The following is a 16,471-nucleotide window of genomic DNA, read 5'->3' as shown; positions in this document are numbered from 1 at the left end:
AAATACAGTACAATACAATACATTTCAAAATCTACCCACCAAATACCCATTTACAATTTCATTTATAAATAAAAAAGGAATCTTCAAATCCACCAAATCAGTCTCAATATCCTATTATTCCAATTTGATTAAATTAAATGTATTTATAATGTTCGAGTCCTGTATCCACAAAGTTTTTGTTGCATTGCCTTATGTTGTATTTATATGCTATATTGCCTAAAGTATTTGGCCACCCATCCAAATGATCATAATCAGGTGTCCTAATCACTTGGCCCGGCCACAGGTGTATAAAATCAAGCACTTAGGCATGGAGACTGTTTCTACAAATATTTGTGAAAGAATGGGCCGCTCTCAGGAGCTCAGTGATTTCCAGCGTGGAACTGTCATAGGATGCCACCTGTGCAACAAATCCGGTCGTGAAAATTCCTCGCTCCTAAATATTCCAAAGTCAACTGTTGGCTTTATTATAAGAACATGGGAGAGTTTGGGAACAACAGCAACTCAGCCACGAAGTGGTAGGCCACGTAAACTGACAGAGGGGTCAGCGGATGCTGAAGCGCATAGTGCAAATAGGTCGCCGACTTTCTGCACAGTCAGTTGCTACAGAGCTCCAAACTTCATGTGACCTTCCAATTAGCCCACGTACAATACGCAGAGAGCTTCATGGAATGGGTTTCCATGGCCGAGCAGCTGCCTCTAAGCCATACATCACCAAGTCCAATGCAAAGCGTCGGATGCAGTGATGTAAAGCACTTCGCCACTGGACTCTAGAGCAGTGGAGACACGCTCTCTGGAGTGATGAATCACGCTTTTCCATCTGGCAATCTGATGGACGAGTCAGGGTTTGGAGGTTGCCAGGAGAATGCTACATTTTGGACTGCATTGTGCCGAGTGGGAAATTTGGTGGAGGAAGAATTATGGTGTGGGGTGGTTTTTCAGGAGTTGGGCTTGGCCCCTTAGTTCCAGTGAAAGGAACTTTGAATGCTCCAGGATACCAAAACATTTTGGACAATTCCATGCTCCCAACCTTGTGGGAACAGTTTGGAGCGGGCCCCTTCCTCTTCCAACATGACTGTGCACCAGTGCACAAAGCAAGGTCCATGAAGACTTGGATGACAGAGTCTGGTGTGGATGAACTTGACTGGCCTGCACAGAGTCCTGACCTGAACCCGATATAACACCTTTGGGATGAATTAGAACGGAGACTGAGAGCCAGGCCTTCTCGACCAACATCAGTGTGTGACCACACCAATGCGCTTTTAGAAGAATGGTCGAAAATTCTTATAAACACACTCCGCAACCTTGTGGACAGCCTTCCCAGAAGAGTTGAAGCTGTAATAGCTGCAAAAGGTGGACCCACATCGTATTGAACCCTATGGGTTAGGAATATATGTGAGTCAAGACAGGTGGCCAAATACTTTTGGCAATATAGTGTATGTGATTGATTTTTTTGTTTTGAGAGGGACATGTGGTAGAAAATGTATTGATGGGGTTTATATGCCTACTATTTTTTTCTGACAATTATAATTAACAAATTTAAAGGCAAAATTCCAAAGGCAATCAATACAGGTTTTTTTAATATTTATAAGTAATCTGTTTTTCTGAAATTTGTCAACGACACTACATTGAAAATGCTTCTTTGTTTGTAATTATTGTTCAATTCATTTTTCATTTATTCATTTATTTCAGGCAATGACATAAAAAAAGTACAAGATTGACAACACGTAATAGCATAAATTAATATAATGAAAAAGGTAATGTACAGTATGTAAGCATGATGGTCCAGTTTTGCCTGAAAGGGAGTGGGAAGAAGATCATTTATTTAATCCCACCCCCAGTTCTCCATTCAGTGATTGATACACTGAGTTTCACTGTTTCTATGTTTAAGGATTATACAAATGTTGTCTCATAGTGGCATTACCACAGGTAACAATAATTATTACACTGTAATCAATCAATCAATCGAATTTTACTTATATAGCCCTAAATCACGAGTGTCTCAAAGGGCTGCACAAGCCATAACGACATCCTCGGCTCAGATCCCACATCAGGGCAAAAAAAACTCAACCCAATGGGATGACAATGAGATAATTTAACAATAATGTGTATCAACAATTTAGGAAGAATGAACATACCAACAATGGTAATACCTGACTATTACCTGACACCTTCTATGTTAGCTACTTCTTTGTTTTTAATGTCTATTTTCTATTTTCTGCTGGATTTACTCTCTATTTTATGCTGCTTCTGTCACATATACTGTAACATTGTACATGGTAATTGTTGTATATTGTATATATGATATAGACATAATATATCAGTATGTATAATATACTGTACATATATTATTTATATATTACGTATATATGTTATATTTTATATTGCTATATTTAGTCTATTTATACCTGCTTTGTCCTTTCCATCCTTACACTTTCCATCATTGTAACTGAACTACTGTGTGGAACAATTTCCCTTGTGGATCATTAAAGTTTGTTTAAATCTAAGTCTAAGTCTAGACAACATAGCAATAATGGTAAGTAGGGCTGTGAATCTTTGGGTGTTCCACGATTCGATTCAATATCGATTCTTGGGGTCACGATTTGATTCAAAATCGATTTTTTTTCAATTCAACACAATTCTCGATTCAAAAACGATTTTTTTTTCCAGATTCAAAACGATTCTCTATTCATTCAAAACATAGGATTTCAGCAGGATCTACCCCAGTCTGCTGACATGCAAGCAGAGTAGTACATTTTTGTAAAAAGCTTTTTATAATTGTAAAGGACAATGTTTTATCAACTGATCACAATAATGTAAATTTGTTTTAACTATTAAATGAAACAAAAATATGACTTATGTTATCTTGGTGAAAATATTGGACACAGTGTGTTGTCAACTTATGAGATGCGATGCAAGTGTAAGCCACTGTGACACTATTGTTCTTTTATTTTTATTTTTATAAATGTCTAATGATAATGTCAATGAGGGATTTTTAATCACTGCTATGTTGAAATTGTAACTAATATTTATACTGTTGTTGAAAATATTCATTTTTATTTCACTACTTTTGGTTTGTTCTGTGTCGTGTTTGTGTCTCCTCTCAATTGCTCTGTTTATTGCAGTTCTGAGTGTTGCTGGGTCGGTTTTGGAATTGGATTGCATTGTTGTGGTATTGCTGTGTATTGTTTTGTTGGATTGATTCATTTAAAAAAAACAAAAAAATTAAAAATATTAAATCGATTTTTTAAAAATGACAATCGATTCTGAATCGCACAACGTGAGAATCGCGATTCGAATTCGAATCGATTTTTTTCCCACACCCCTAATGGTAAGGAAACATTTAGCACATGTTAACACTTTGAGACAAAGTCAGATCAAATTAAAGACCCTCATCTCTATATTTGAACCAGACCCGATGTTTGTGAAATAGTTTAAATCGATTCATTCGTGTTTTTTTTTTAAACTTGGTATCTATTTGATACCACAATTTGCAAAATCGCCCAGCTTCAGTGTAAACTGGCGAGTTGTTCTTCTTCCTGCCGACACACAAAGTCACCACCAGAGGGCGCGTCAACGCTGCGCCGCTACTTTCTATTGGTCACGTGACGCCCACTTGGCGGTTGTGCTCCCAGTGGAGTCAGTCAGTCATGGCGGTGTCTGCTGCTGCTGCTGCTGCTGCTGCTGGGAGACTCCGGGATGGAGTAAACGCCGCAGCCGCCGCCTCTTGACTCCTTCTCGCCTCCTTCATGCGGGACCGTCGCCTGCGCCGGCAGAGATATCGCGAACACCCAGCAGCAGGCTGCCCGCGCTCCCCGCCATGGCCGACCGAGGCGTCGATTTGTCGGCTCTGCCTAAAGAGGTCAGGGACCAGCTGGCGGAGTTGGACTTGGAGCTGTCCGAAGGTAAGACTTTTTCTTTTAAGGTGCTGGACGGACGCCAAAACGGTGCAGGTGTCATGTTGGTTTTTTTTGGACGTGAACCCGCAACAAAACACCCACTGACCTCATTTTAAAGCCTTTTTCGATGAATGTCTTCTTAGTTTGCGCGTTGATTTGAGCTGTCAGAGGAAAATGGGTCAAGTCCTGCATCTTCACTTTAATGATGCTGCTGCTGCATGCACCTCCATTGCCTGAGAGACAGGAGGCTTACTTGTTGTGGGAGTGCTACAGTTAAAAAAACAAAATGGAATATGGTGGTGGCTGTTATGCAAGTGAGTGAATCACAGTGCAGCAGTCTGATTGGTGCTGTGCAGCTCTCAGGTGCCTGGGGCTGGATGAGTAATGTCATGTTTGGCATGGAGAGCCCTCACAGTGGGGCCTACTTGCTCATATGCTGCAGGAAGAATTGTGGCTCACTCTCACTTAATAGGCACATAATAAACAGCATCCAGATGCATACTCATTTAGTAATATGTGAAATGAAACACTTTATCCTGACAGCATTTGCTTGTCTGGATTGCAGAGAAGTTGATATAAGATGACCCTATTATGCTAAACCAACTTTGCTTACCTATTGGTACCTGCTAGAGGTGTCCGATAATGGCTGTTTTGCCGATATTCCGATATTGTCCAACTCTTAATTACCAATTCCGATATCAACCGATACCAATATATACAGTCGTGGAAATAACACATTATTATGCCTAATTTTGTTGTGATGCCCCGCTGGATGCATTAAACCAGGGGTGCTCAATACGTCGATCGCGATCTACCAGTCGATCGCAAAGGTAGTATTGGTAGATCGCATTACATTAAAAAAAATTTGCATTACATTAAAAAAAAAAAAATAGAAAAAATTGACGCCAGCCTATCATCCATCCCGTCTTTTGATTGATAAACAGGGCAGCCAGTCAGATAATATTTGCGTTTTTCTAACACTTAAAGGCCTACTGAAATGATTTTTATTTATTTAAACGGGGATAGCAGATCCATTCTATGTGTAATACTTGATCATTTCGCGATATTGCCATATTTTTGCTGAAAGGATTTAGTATAGAACAACGACGATAAAGTTCGCAACCTTTGGTCTCTGATAAAAAAAAAAAAGCCTCGCCCCTACCGGAAGTAGCGTGACGACACCGGAGGAAGGACTGCTCACATTTTCCTATTGTTTACACCAGCAGCGAGAGAGATTCAGACTGAGAAAGCGACGATTACCCCATTAATTTGAGCGAGGATGAAAGATTCGTGGATGAGGAAAGTGAAGGACTAGCGTGCAGTGCAGAACGTATCTTTTTTCGCTCTGACCGTAACTTAGGTACAAGGGTTCATTGGATTCCACACTCTCTCCTTTTTCTATTGTGGATCACGGATTTGTGTTTTAAACCACCTCGGATACTATAGCCCAGGGGTCGGCAACCTTTACCACTCAAAGAGCCATTTTGGCAAGTTTCACAAATTAAAGAAAATAATGGGAGCCACAAAAAAAATTTTAAAATTGAAAATGAAAAACACCGCATACAAAGCTTTAGTGCTTTGTGCTATGTTAACCAGGGGTCTTAGACACACGCACTTTAATGTGGAAATTTGATGTTAGTGCGGCCCGCGAGTTTTGAATGAATGGCGCTTGATAGCGTCATACTTGCCAACCCTCTCATTTTTTCCGGGAGACTCCCGAATATCAGGGCGTGATGGCACTGCTTTTGACGCCCACAACGGCCTGCCCAAACAGTGTACCTGATCGACCACATGTAGAATGCAGTTTCAGCTTGATCACGTAAGTGACAGCAAGGCGTACTAGGTCAGCAGCCACACATCTTACACTGACAGTAGCCTTATAAAACAACTTTAACACTGTTACGTTACAAATATGTGCCACACTTTGAACCCACACCAAAAAAGAATGACAAACACATTTCTGGAGAACATCTGCACTGTAACACAACATAAACACAACACAACCAATATCCAGAATCCCATGCAGCCCTAACTCTTCCGCTCAACCAACACACGGAGGGGGGGGGGGGGGGGGGGGGGGGGTTGATGTGTGTGGGGATTTGGTGGTAGCGGGGGTGTATAATCTAGACCGGAAGAGTTAGGGCTGCATGGGATTCTGTGTATTGGTTGTGTTGTGTTTATGTTGTGTTATGGTGGGATGTTCTCCAGAAATGTGTTTTTCATTCTTTTTTGGTGTGGGTTCACAGTGTGGCGCATATTTTTAACGTAACAGTGTTAAAGTTGTTTGATACGGCTACCGTCAGTGTAAGCTGTGTGGCTGATGACTAAGTATGCCTTGCTGTCTCCTACGTGTGCAAGTATAAGCTACATACAACATGTGGCCGTGCTGGCACGCTGTTTGTAAATGCTATAGAGAACAATTACTACAGTGCAATTAGGGCATTCCGTTAATTTAGTAATTAGAGTGAAAATAGGATTATATTTTCCCTGGGAGTTATCTAGGAGAGGCACTGAGATCCATAAGTCTCCTGGGAAAATGGGGGGGGGGGTCGGCAAGCATGCAGCTGAGCCGCATCAGAGTGGTCAAAGAGCCGCATGCGGCTCTGGAGCCGCGGGTTGCCGACCCCTGCTATAGCCTCTTGAAAATGAGAGTCGAGAACGCGAAATGGACATTCACAGTGACTTTTATCTCCACGACAATACATCGGTGAAGCTCTTTAGCTACTGAGCTAACGTGATAGCATCTGGCTTTACTGCATATAGAAACAAAACAAATAAGTCCCTGACTGGAAGGATAGACAGAAGATCAACAATACTACCAAACTCTGGACATGTAACTACACGGTTAATGCTTTCCAGCTTGGCGAAGCCTAGCAATGCTGTTGCTAACGACGCCATTGAAGCTAACTTAGCTACGGAACCTCGACAGAGCTATGCTAAAAACATTAGCTCTGCACCTACGCCAGCTCTCATCTGCTCATCACGACCCGTGCACACCTGCGTTCCAGCGATTGACGGTACGACGAAGGACTTCACCCCATCACCGATACGGTTGGTGGCCTGGAGACGGAGGAAGTCAAGGTGAGGTCGTTCGGCTAGCGCGTCTGCTATCCTCAAAGTCCTCGTGGTTGTGTTGCTGTAGGCCGCCACTAATACACCGATCCCACCTACAACTTTCTTCTTTGCAGTCTCCATTGTTCATTAAACAAATTGCAAAAGATTCACCAACACAGATGTCCAGAATACTGTGGAATTTTGGGATGAAAACAGAGCTTTTTTGTATTGGATTCAATGGGTCCGAATACTTCCGTATCAACCGTTGACGTCACGCGCATACGTCATCATATGTAGACGTTTTCAACCGGAAGTGTGGCGAGAAATTTAAAATTGCACTTTATAAGTTAACCCGGCCGTATTGGCATGTGTTGCAATGTTAAGATTTCATCATTGATATATAAACTATCAGACTGCGTGGTCGGTAGTAGTGGGTTTCAGTAGGCCTTTAAAGGCCTACTGAAATGAATTTTTTTTATTTAAACGGGGATTGCAGATCTATTCTATGTGTCATACTTGATCATTTCGCGATATTGCCATATTTTTGCTGAAAGGATTTAGTATAGAACAACGACGATAAAGATTGCAACTTTTGGTATCTGATAAAAAAAAGGCTTGCCCCTACCGGAAGTAGCGTGACGTAGTCAGTTGAACATATACGCAAAGTTCCCTATTGTTTACAATGATGGCCGCATGAAGTGAGAGATATTCGGACCGAGAAAGCGACAATTTCCCCATTAATTTGAGCGAGGATGAAAGATTTGTGGATGAGTAAAGTGCAAGTGAAGGACTAGTGGGGAGTTGAAGCTATTCAGATAGGGAAGATGCTGTGAGAGCCGGGGGTGACCTGATATTCAGCTGGGAATGACTACAACAGTAAATAAACACAAGACATATATATACTCTATTAGCCACAACACAACCAGGCTTATATTTAATATGCCACAAATTAATCCTGCATAAAAACACCTGCGTGTTTGTTATGCTAGCTCCTAGCTCCTCTGCTAGCTCCTAGCTCCATAGAACACGCCAATACAATTCAAACACCTGATCAACACACACAATCACTCAGCCCAAAAGACCGTTCACCTAACCCAAGGTTCATAAAGCTTATATATTTTAAAAAAGTTACGTACGTGACGCGCATGTACGGTACGGTACATGTTATGCTAGCTCCTAGCTCCTCTGCTAGCTCCTAGCTCCATAGAACACGCCAATACAATTCAAACACCTGATCAACACACACAATCACTCAGCCCAAAAGACCGTTCACCTAACCCAAGGTTCATAAAGCTTATATATTTTTAAAAAGTTACGTACGTGACGCGCACGTACGGTACGGTACGTGTTATGCTAGCTCCTAGCTCCTCTGCTAGCTCCTAGCTCCATAGAACACGCCAATACAATTCAAACACCTGATCAACACACACAATCACTCAGCCCAAAAGACCGTTCACCTAACCCAAGGTTCATAAAACTTATATATTTTAAAAAAGTTACGTACATACGCAAAAAAAAGTTGCGCACATACGGTCAAGCGATCAAATGTTTAGAAGCCAAAGCTGCATACTCACAGTAGCACGTCTGCGTCTTTGTCATCCAAATCAAAGTAATCCTGGTAAGAGTCTGTGTTGTCCCAGTTCTCTACAGGCGTCTGTGTATCGAAGTCAAAAGTCCTCCTGGTTAAAGTCTCTGTTATCCGAGTTCTTCCATCTTGACTGCATCTTTCGGGAATGTAAACAAAGAAGCGCCGGCTGTGTACTGTTGTTGCTGACTACGTTCGAAAAATACGTCCATTTCGCACCGACAACTTTCTTCTTTGCTTGCTTAGCTTCCTTCTCCATAATGCAATGAACATGATTGAAACAGATTCACGAACACAGATGTCCAGAATACTGTGGAATTATGAAATGAAAACAGAGCTTTTTCGTATTGGCTTCAATGTGGAAGGCATACCCGTGTTCCCCGGTCTACGTCACGCGCATACGTCATCCTCAGAGGCTTTTCGAACCGGAAGTTTAGCGGCAAATTTAAAATGTCACTTTATAAGTTAACCCGGCCGTATTGGCATGTGTTATAATGTTAAGATTTCATCATTGATATATAAACTATCAGACTGCGTGGTCGGTAGTAGTGGGTTTCAGTAGGCCTTTAAGTCACTGCGCATGCGCAAACAACGGCGCTCAGTGCAGCAAAACTAACAAGCTTGTCAGCGAGTTACCGCCAATTTTCAGCCCTCAGTTTTTTCTCTTAAACCTAAGAAAGGGTATAAAATGAGTGGGGGAGCTGGACCAAGTAAGAAGACAAAAACGTATCACTTTCATACGGAATGGGAGGAGGACTTTTTTTTCACAATGACATTTTTGAAGTGCGTTTGCTTCATCTGCAAGTCTGCCATCGCAATACCAGAGAAGGGAAATGTGGAGCGGCATTTTCTGACTATTCATGGAAAATACGACACTGACTTCCCGCTGAAAAGGGAGCTGAGAAAAAGAAAGGTGAAGGAACTGAAATCCCAGTTGTCCGGACAGCAGTCATTTTTCACACAACAAACTTTAAAAGCGAAAGCCGCCACCGAAGCATCGTTCCGGGTGAGTCACATCATCGTTAATAACAAGAAGTCCTTCCAAGACGGAGAGATGGTAAAGGAGGCATTCGTTGAAGCAGCTGACTCATTGTTCCGAGACTTTAAAAATAAGGCAGAAATATTATCTATATATATATTTTTGTAGTAGGTAGATCATTTTGACTTGATCATTTTATAAGTAGCTCGCATGCTGAAAAAGTGTGAGCACCCCTGCATTAAACAATGTAACAAGGTTTTCCAAAATAAATCGACTCAAGTTATGGAAAAAATGCCAACATGGCACTGCCATATTTATTATTGAAGTCACAAACTGCATTATTTTTTTTAACATGCCTCAAAACAGCAGCTTGGAATTTGGGACATGCTCTCCCTGAGAGAGCATGAGGAGGTTGAGGTGAGCGGGGTTGAGGTGAGGGTAGCGGGGGTTGTATATTGTAGCGTCCCGGAAGAGTTAGTGCTGCAAGGGGTTCTGGGTATTTGTTCTGTTGGGTTTATGTTGTGTTACGGTGCGGATGTTCTCCCGAAATGTGTTGGTCATTCTTGTTTGGTGTGGGTTCACAGTGTGGCGCATATTTGTAACCGTGTTAAAGTTGTTTATACGGTCACCCTCAGTGTGACCTGTATGGCTGTTGACCAAGTATGCGTTGCATTCACTTGTGTGTGTGAAAAGCCGTAGATATTATGTGATTGGGCCGGCACGCAAAGGCAGTGCCTTTAAGGTTTATTGGCGCTCTGTACTTCTCCCTACGTCCGTGTACCACTCCATACAGCAGCGTTTTAAAAAGTCATACATTTTACTTTTTGAAACCGATACCGATAATTTCCGATATCACATTTTAAAGCATTTATGGGCCGATAATATTGGCAGTCCGATATTATTGGACATCTCTAGTACCTGCTGTTGTGTGTTTGGGATCTGCATAAGTCATGAAAATTTGAAAGCAAACTGTGGAGGCATTGCGGATATATTTATAAAACAATCTTGCCTCGCTTCATACAGTAGATCCGCCAAATGAGCCGTTTGGAATTTGCACAACTTGTGGCGTTTTTTTCGTTTTTCGCACCAGTGTTTATGGATCGAACAAAAGCATTTGACACAATTAATCACAGCATCTTAATAAACAACTTAGAAAGGTATGCAATCAGAGGGTTGGTCTTGAACTGGGTAAGAAGCTACTTAACCAACAGGAAGCAATACGTGAAGATAGGCGAACACACTTCCACGGAGCTGAAAATATTTTTTGGCGTACCTCAGGGATCAATACTTGGACCAAAATATTTCAATTTCTATATAAATGACATTTGTAAAGATACAAAGGACTTAAAGTTAGTATTATTTTGGGATGATACAACTGCATTTTGTTCAGGAGAGAACACACTGAAGCTAATACAAATAACAGAAGAAATTAACAAATTAAAAAGGTGATTTGACAAAAACAGACTAATTTTGAATCTCAGCAAAACTAAAATAATGCTATTTGGTAACAGTATCAATCAATCAATCAATGTTTATTTATATAGCCCTAAATCACAAGTGTCTCAAAGGGCTGTACAAGCCACAACGACATCCTCGGTACAGAGCCCACATACGGGCAAGGAAAAGTCACCCCAGTGGGACGTCAATGTGAATGACTATGAGAAACCTTGGAGAGGACCGCATATGTGGGTAACCCCCCCCTCTAAGGGAGACCGAAAGCAATGGATGTCGAGTGGGTCTGACAACAGTAGAAGAGAAAGTCAAACACAAATACAAATAGGGTAAAAGAAAACACATTTTTGGGTGTAATAATAGATGATACAATTAATTGGAAATCTCAGGTAAAAAATATACAACATAAAGTAGCAAGAAACATGTCAATAATGAATAAAGCAAAATATGTCCAGGGTGTACACCGCCTTCCGCCCGAATGCAGCTGAGATAGGCTCCAGCACCCCCCGCTACCCCAAAAGGGACAAGCGGTAGGAAATGGATGGATGGATGGATGGATGTTCTAGACCAAAAATCACTTCATATTCTCTACTGCTCGCTAGTGTTACCATATCTGAGTTATTGTGTAGAAATATGGGGAAACAACTACAAATGTGCGCTTCGTTCACTAACTGTGTTACAAAAAAGATCAATTAGAATAATACATAATATTGGATTTAGAGAACATACAAACCCTTTATTTATTAAATCACAATTATTGAAATTCAACGATTTGGTGCATTTGCAAACGGCTAAAATTATGTACAAAGCAAACAGACAAGGTTTTTTTCTGAGTTGTTACATGGTGAAAACAGTTTCAGAACTGCTGCTCTTAAAACAGCTTAAAAGAACTTTAGACAAAACTGCTACCAAGTTTTGTGCAAATAAATGACATGTATTCAAGTAAAACTTTTAAAAACATTCCTGGATGACATTCTGACAATAAAAATGTATTTGTGTACAAATATTGGAGTCTTTTCTAAGCAAACTTTAATCACGCAAGCGAGTAATCATGTGATTAATCATGAGTAATCCAAATTCCAAAATGTGATTAATCTTATTAAAAATCATTTGACAGCTGTAATTTGAATATTTATATTATATATATATTTTTTAATTATATTATATCTATATAATATTACATATATATGATATTAGTTGAGGTTTCTGTGGTTTATACAGTGCTTGATACTGGGGTAGAGCGGTATACACTAGGTCAGGAAAAAACACAAGAGGCTATTTCATCCCTACAAGCCTGTTTCGTAGGTTTCTCTGCTCAATAAAATCCCCTGAAGAGCAGAGAAATCTGCGAAACAGGCTTGTAGGGATGAAATAGCCTCTGTGTTTTTTCCTGACCTAATGTATATATGATATTATATATACTGTATTATTATATATATTTGTAATATTACACTTAATAATGGTGTGTAATTATACTCAATGGCCACCATGTTAGACACAGCTGCACTTTCTAGGTATGATATTTTTGTATTTTTTAAACAATTTGAAGTGTGTTGTCCAGAATGTAACCTTCAAGCTGGAATTTAGACGGTTTAAACGTGCTTTTAGTTTTCTATGCCTGTAGCTTCAATGCTAATGAGCTGTGTTTGTTTACATCTGTCCCCGACGGAGTAGCTGTCTCCAAGAAGCGTTACTGTGGATGCATGATAAATATAGCACTGGTGATTATTAGGCTGATGATGGGTCAAATGCAGAGAATAATTTCACCACACCTAGTGTGTGTGACTATCATTGGTACTTTAACTAACATGAGGACTTATAACATCATACCAATAAATCAGATTTTTTTTTTTTTTTTAAATGAGTGAGCAAATCAAACACTTCTTTTCTCTTAACTATGACGTGCTGTGAACACAAACCACATTTGATGAAAAAAAAAAAAGTCTCTAGAGGCAGGAAGTTATTGGTATCGTGCATCCCTGAAAGGAGCACAAAAAACGTTTGCAACACTAGCATAGCTATGATAGCAACAGTGCTAATATTTTAACAGCAACATTAAGCTTATGGTTACCATATTGCCTAAAAATAAAACTTACAGCTCTGTCTGTATCTGACTGGCAGATAGTTGGTGAAACTCCATGATGCATTTTAGGATATATGGCAAAACTTTCCTTTATACAAAATGGTGAGCGTTTATAATTGGGTGGGCTCACCTAACTAGGGTGTTTTTCCTCCATCCATCCATCCATTTTCTACCGCTTGACCCTTACGGGGTCGTGGGAGTGCTGGAGCCACTTCTCCCTAGTTCAAGTGGACTGTAACAGCTCAAACAAAATCTAGATTCATTACTATGCAGTAGGGATTAAAGTTAAAGTACCAATGATTGTCACACACACACACACACACACACACACACACTAGGTGTGGTGAAATTTGTCCTCTGCATTTGACCCCTCCCCTTGTTCACCTCCTGGGAGGTGAGGGGAGCAGTGGGCAGCAGCGGTGCCGCGCCCGGGAATCATTTTGGTGATTTAACCCCCAATTCCAACCCTGATGCTGGGTGCCAAGCAGGGAGGCAATGGGTCCCATTATTATAGTCTTTGGTATGACTCGGCCGGGTTTGAACTCACAACCTACCGATCTCAGGGCGGACACTCTAACCACTAGGCCACTGAGTAGGTAGATGTAACGATTACCAGTATTAATGATAAACTGCAATAAAACTCTGGACGGTTATTATCACTCTTTCAAATCGTAGAACCCTAATTGATAACCTCAATTCAATAAACTCATGGACTGGTGATACTGTTTATTTCCTGGTGAAGAAAGCTAGCTCTCTAATTGCTGACTAATGCCGTTAATCACTAGGTAGCAAATAATGCTGCTAATCGTTGGCTATCTTAAATGCTAACATGAAAACAAGTATATATGTAAAATATACCGTAATTTCCGGACTATAAGCCGCTACTTTTTCCCCTCGTTCTGGTCCCTGCGGCTTATACAAGGGTGCGGCTTATATACGGCCCGTTCTTCTCCGACACCGACGAAGAGGATTTCAGTGGTTTTAGTACACAGGAGGAAGACGATGACACAATGATTAAAGACCGACTTTTCATATACCGGTAGGCTGGTTATTTTGATAACGTACAGGCGAGCACTTTGTATTACTTTGCACCGTTGTATTATTTGTACTCTGCACGAATGCTGTTCGCCATGTCAAAGATGTGAAAGTTTGATTGAATGATTGAAAGATTTATTGTTAATAAATGGGACGCTTTGCGTTCCCAAACAGTCATCTCTGTCCCGACAATCCCCTCTGTGGTAGCAGGAACCCCTATATACTACGGTAATTACAGATCAAAACCCTGCGGCTTATAGTCGGGTGCGGCTTATATATGGAGCAATCTGTATTTTCCCCTAAATTTAGCTGGTGCGGCTTATAGTCAGGTGCGGCTTATAGTCCGGAAATTACGGTATATATTGAATATAAATATGAAGATATATATTGTGTCTATATTGTTTATACATTTTTAGGGCTGTGCCGATTGATCAGTCACCGATCAGTATTGGATGATTTTCTTCAAAAAGTATGTGATCGCCATTGCAGATAAATGCCTTTTAAAGCCAATCTGAAAGGCCGACCTCTCTGGCTGATATTGTATTGTATTGTATTTTAGTACCCCGGCTGACAAGGTAGCAGCTAATTGTGTCTTCATACACAATGTGGAGCCACGCTCCGAAGTTAATAATCCTCACTCTCATTACGGCAAATAAACTGCATTTTATCTGCATTTCATCTAAGTATCATTATCAAATATCATGACCTGGATGAATGACAGCCTTCACAGACTTGGCTCCGAGTTCCACATTTACAGCGTCAAGTCACGCCGACCTTACTCTTTCGGCTTTCGTCTGCTCCAGCGTTTCGCCCTTCCTTCGTGCTCGCTTCTATAAGCATCAGTTCATCGTCCGTATGTGCAGATTAAAAAAGATAAGGTTGTAAATCCTCATTTGTCCAAAACAGGCGTCTTTGTTGTCTGTTGCCAAGACTGCCATGATTAGAACACTCTCGCGTTTGTTGCCAGAAGTCGGAAGTGCGCTGCTTTGTGAACGGAAATAAATAAATATTGCACAAAATGACCCAAATATCAAAAATATCACATATTGTTATGAACATGTCTGTTCCTACATTATATTAGGGCTGCAACTAACGATTAATTTGATAATCGATTAATCTGTCGATTATTACTTCGATTAATCGATTAATAATCGGATAAAAGAGTCAAACTACATTTCTATCCTTTCCAGTATTTTATTGGGAAAAAAACAGCATACTGGCACCATACTTATTTTGATTATTGTTTCTCAGCTGTTTGTACATGTTGCAGTTTATAAATAAAGGTTGTTTTTTTTTAAAAGCTTCTGCGCCTGCGCATAGCATAGATCCAACGAATCGATGACTAAATTAATCGGCAACTATTTTTATAATCGATTTTAATCGATTTAATCGATTAGTTGTTGCAGCCCTACATTATATATAGACTTGCAGTGTGTATATAAAACATTGATGGAAGGTTTTGAAGTTGTTTTAGAGAGCTTTGAAGGCTACATCGGTGACTCCCATTAACCTCATCTTGCACGCGTTTTTTATCATCTTTAAAAAGGCATGTGTGTTCTTGTCTCTCATAATGATTGTGAACGATAGGCAACATTCCTAAAAAGTGCAGTTGGCTGTTAAGTCAGTTATGATTCACATAATGAGATGCATAGTATCTCATTTTCATTAAGTTCAAGACGTTTATCATCATTCTTCTTCCTTGTTCTTTGTAAACACTTGTAGTTTGAACAGCCTCTTAAACTTGCGCAAGATAAACAATATACGATATTAATGATATAAATTTGGCCAACAATAGAGTTTTTAATACTTTCGTTCCATGTTGATTACACATTCTAGCTGTGTCCCGCAAATTTGACAGCGACAAGCAAACGAACGGGTCCTCAACGCACTGTAGCATTCTTGCTAGCGGCTAACTTCCCTCCACTGAGCCACTAAGTCAGCAATTCTCGCCTCCATGGCAGAAAATAAACTGTTTCTTACAAGTATCATTCTTACTGGAGGACGAGGAATAGGTAAAAATGCTTCACTATACACTGTAGGAGGATACAATAAGCCATGCAAACCCCTAACAGCAAGCTAGCACTCTTGAATGTAAACAAAGGTGGGTGGATCAATACAAATATCGACAGTAACGATACCAATGATGAGAGTGTATGTAGTCAAAACTACAATAGTTCCATCAATATGTTTACTGTACACAAAATCATGTTTTGTTTTTGTTATTGTTTACAAACCCAGGAACTAAGTACCTGGACTCAGGAGGACTTTAAGGCCAGAAATCAAGGGATTTGAATCAGAACCAATAGTAGGAAACAATTTAATTATTAAAATGATATTGTTATACCTCCATCCTGTGCTTTTGTCTGACTATAATTGTGTTAAAAATG

At 40.3% G+C, this 16,471-nt stretch overlaps 1 protein-coding gene across 4 annotated transcripts in view; it reads left to right on the top strand.

The window, feature by feature from the left end:
• Positions 1-3,641: 3,641 nt before the first annotated feature.
• dip2bb (disco-interacting protein 2 homolog Bb) overlaps positions 3,642-16,471 on the top strand; it is a 114,774-nt gene continuing 101,944 nt past the window's right edge. For all 4 annotated transcript variants that reach the window (XM_062048699.1, XM_062048681.1, XM_062048690.1 and 1 more), the window contains exon 1: positions 3,642-3,902. In XM_062048699.1, coding sequence (XP_061904683.1) covers positions 3,818-3,902 — 85 coding nt within the window. In that variant the 5' untranslated portion in view covers positions 3,642-3,817. The remainder of the gene's footprint in view (positions 3,903-16,471) is intronic.

Source organism: Entelurus aequoreus, linkage group LG01 (assembly GCF_033978785.1).
Source record: "Entelurus aequoreus isolate RoL-2023_Sb linkage group LG01, RoL_Eaeq_v1.1, whole genome shotgun sequence".
Lineage (NCBI taxonomy): Eukaryota > Metazoa > Chordata > Actinopteri > Syngnathiformes > Syngnathidae > Entelurus > Entelurus aequoreus.
This window is presented reverse-complemented; position numbering and strand designations above follow the sequence as displayed.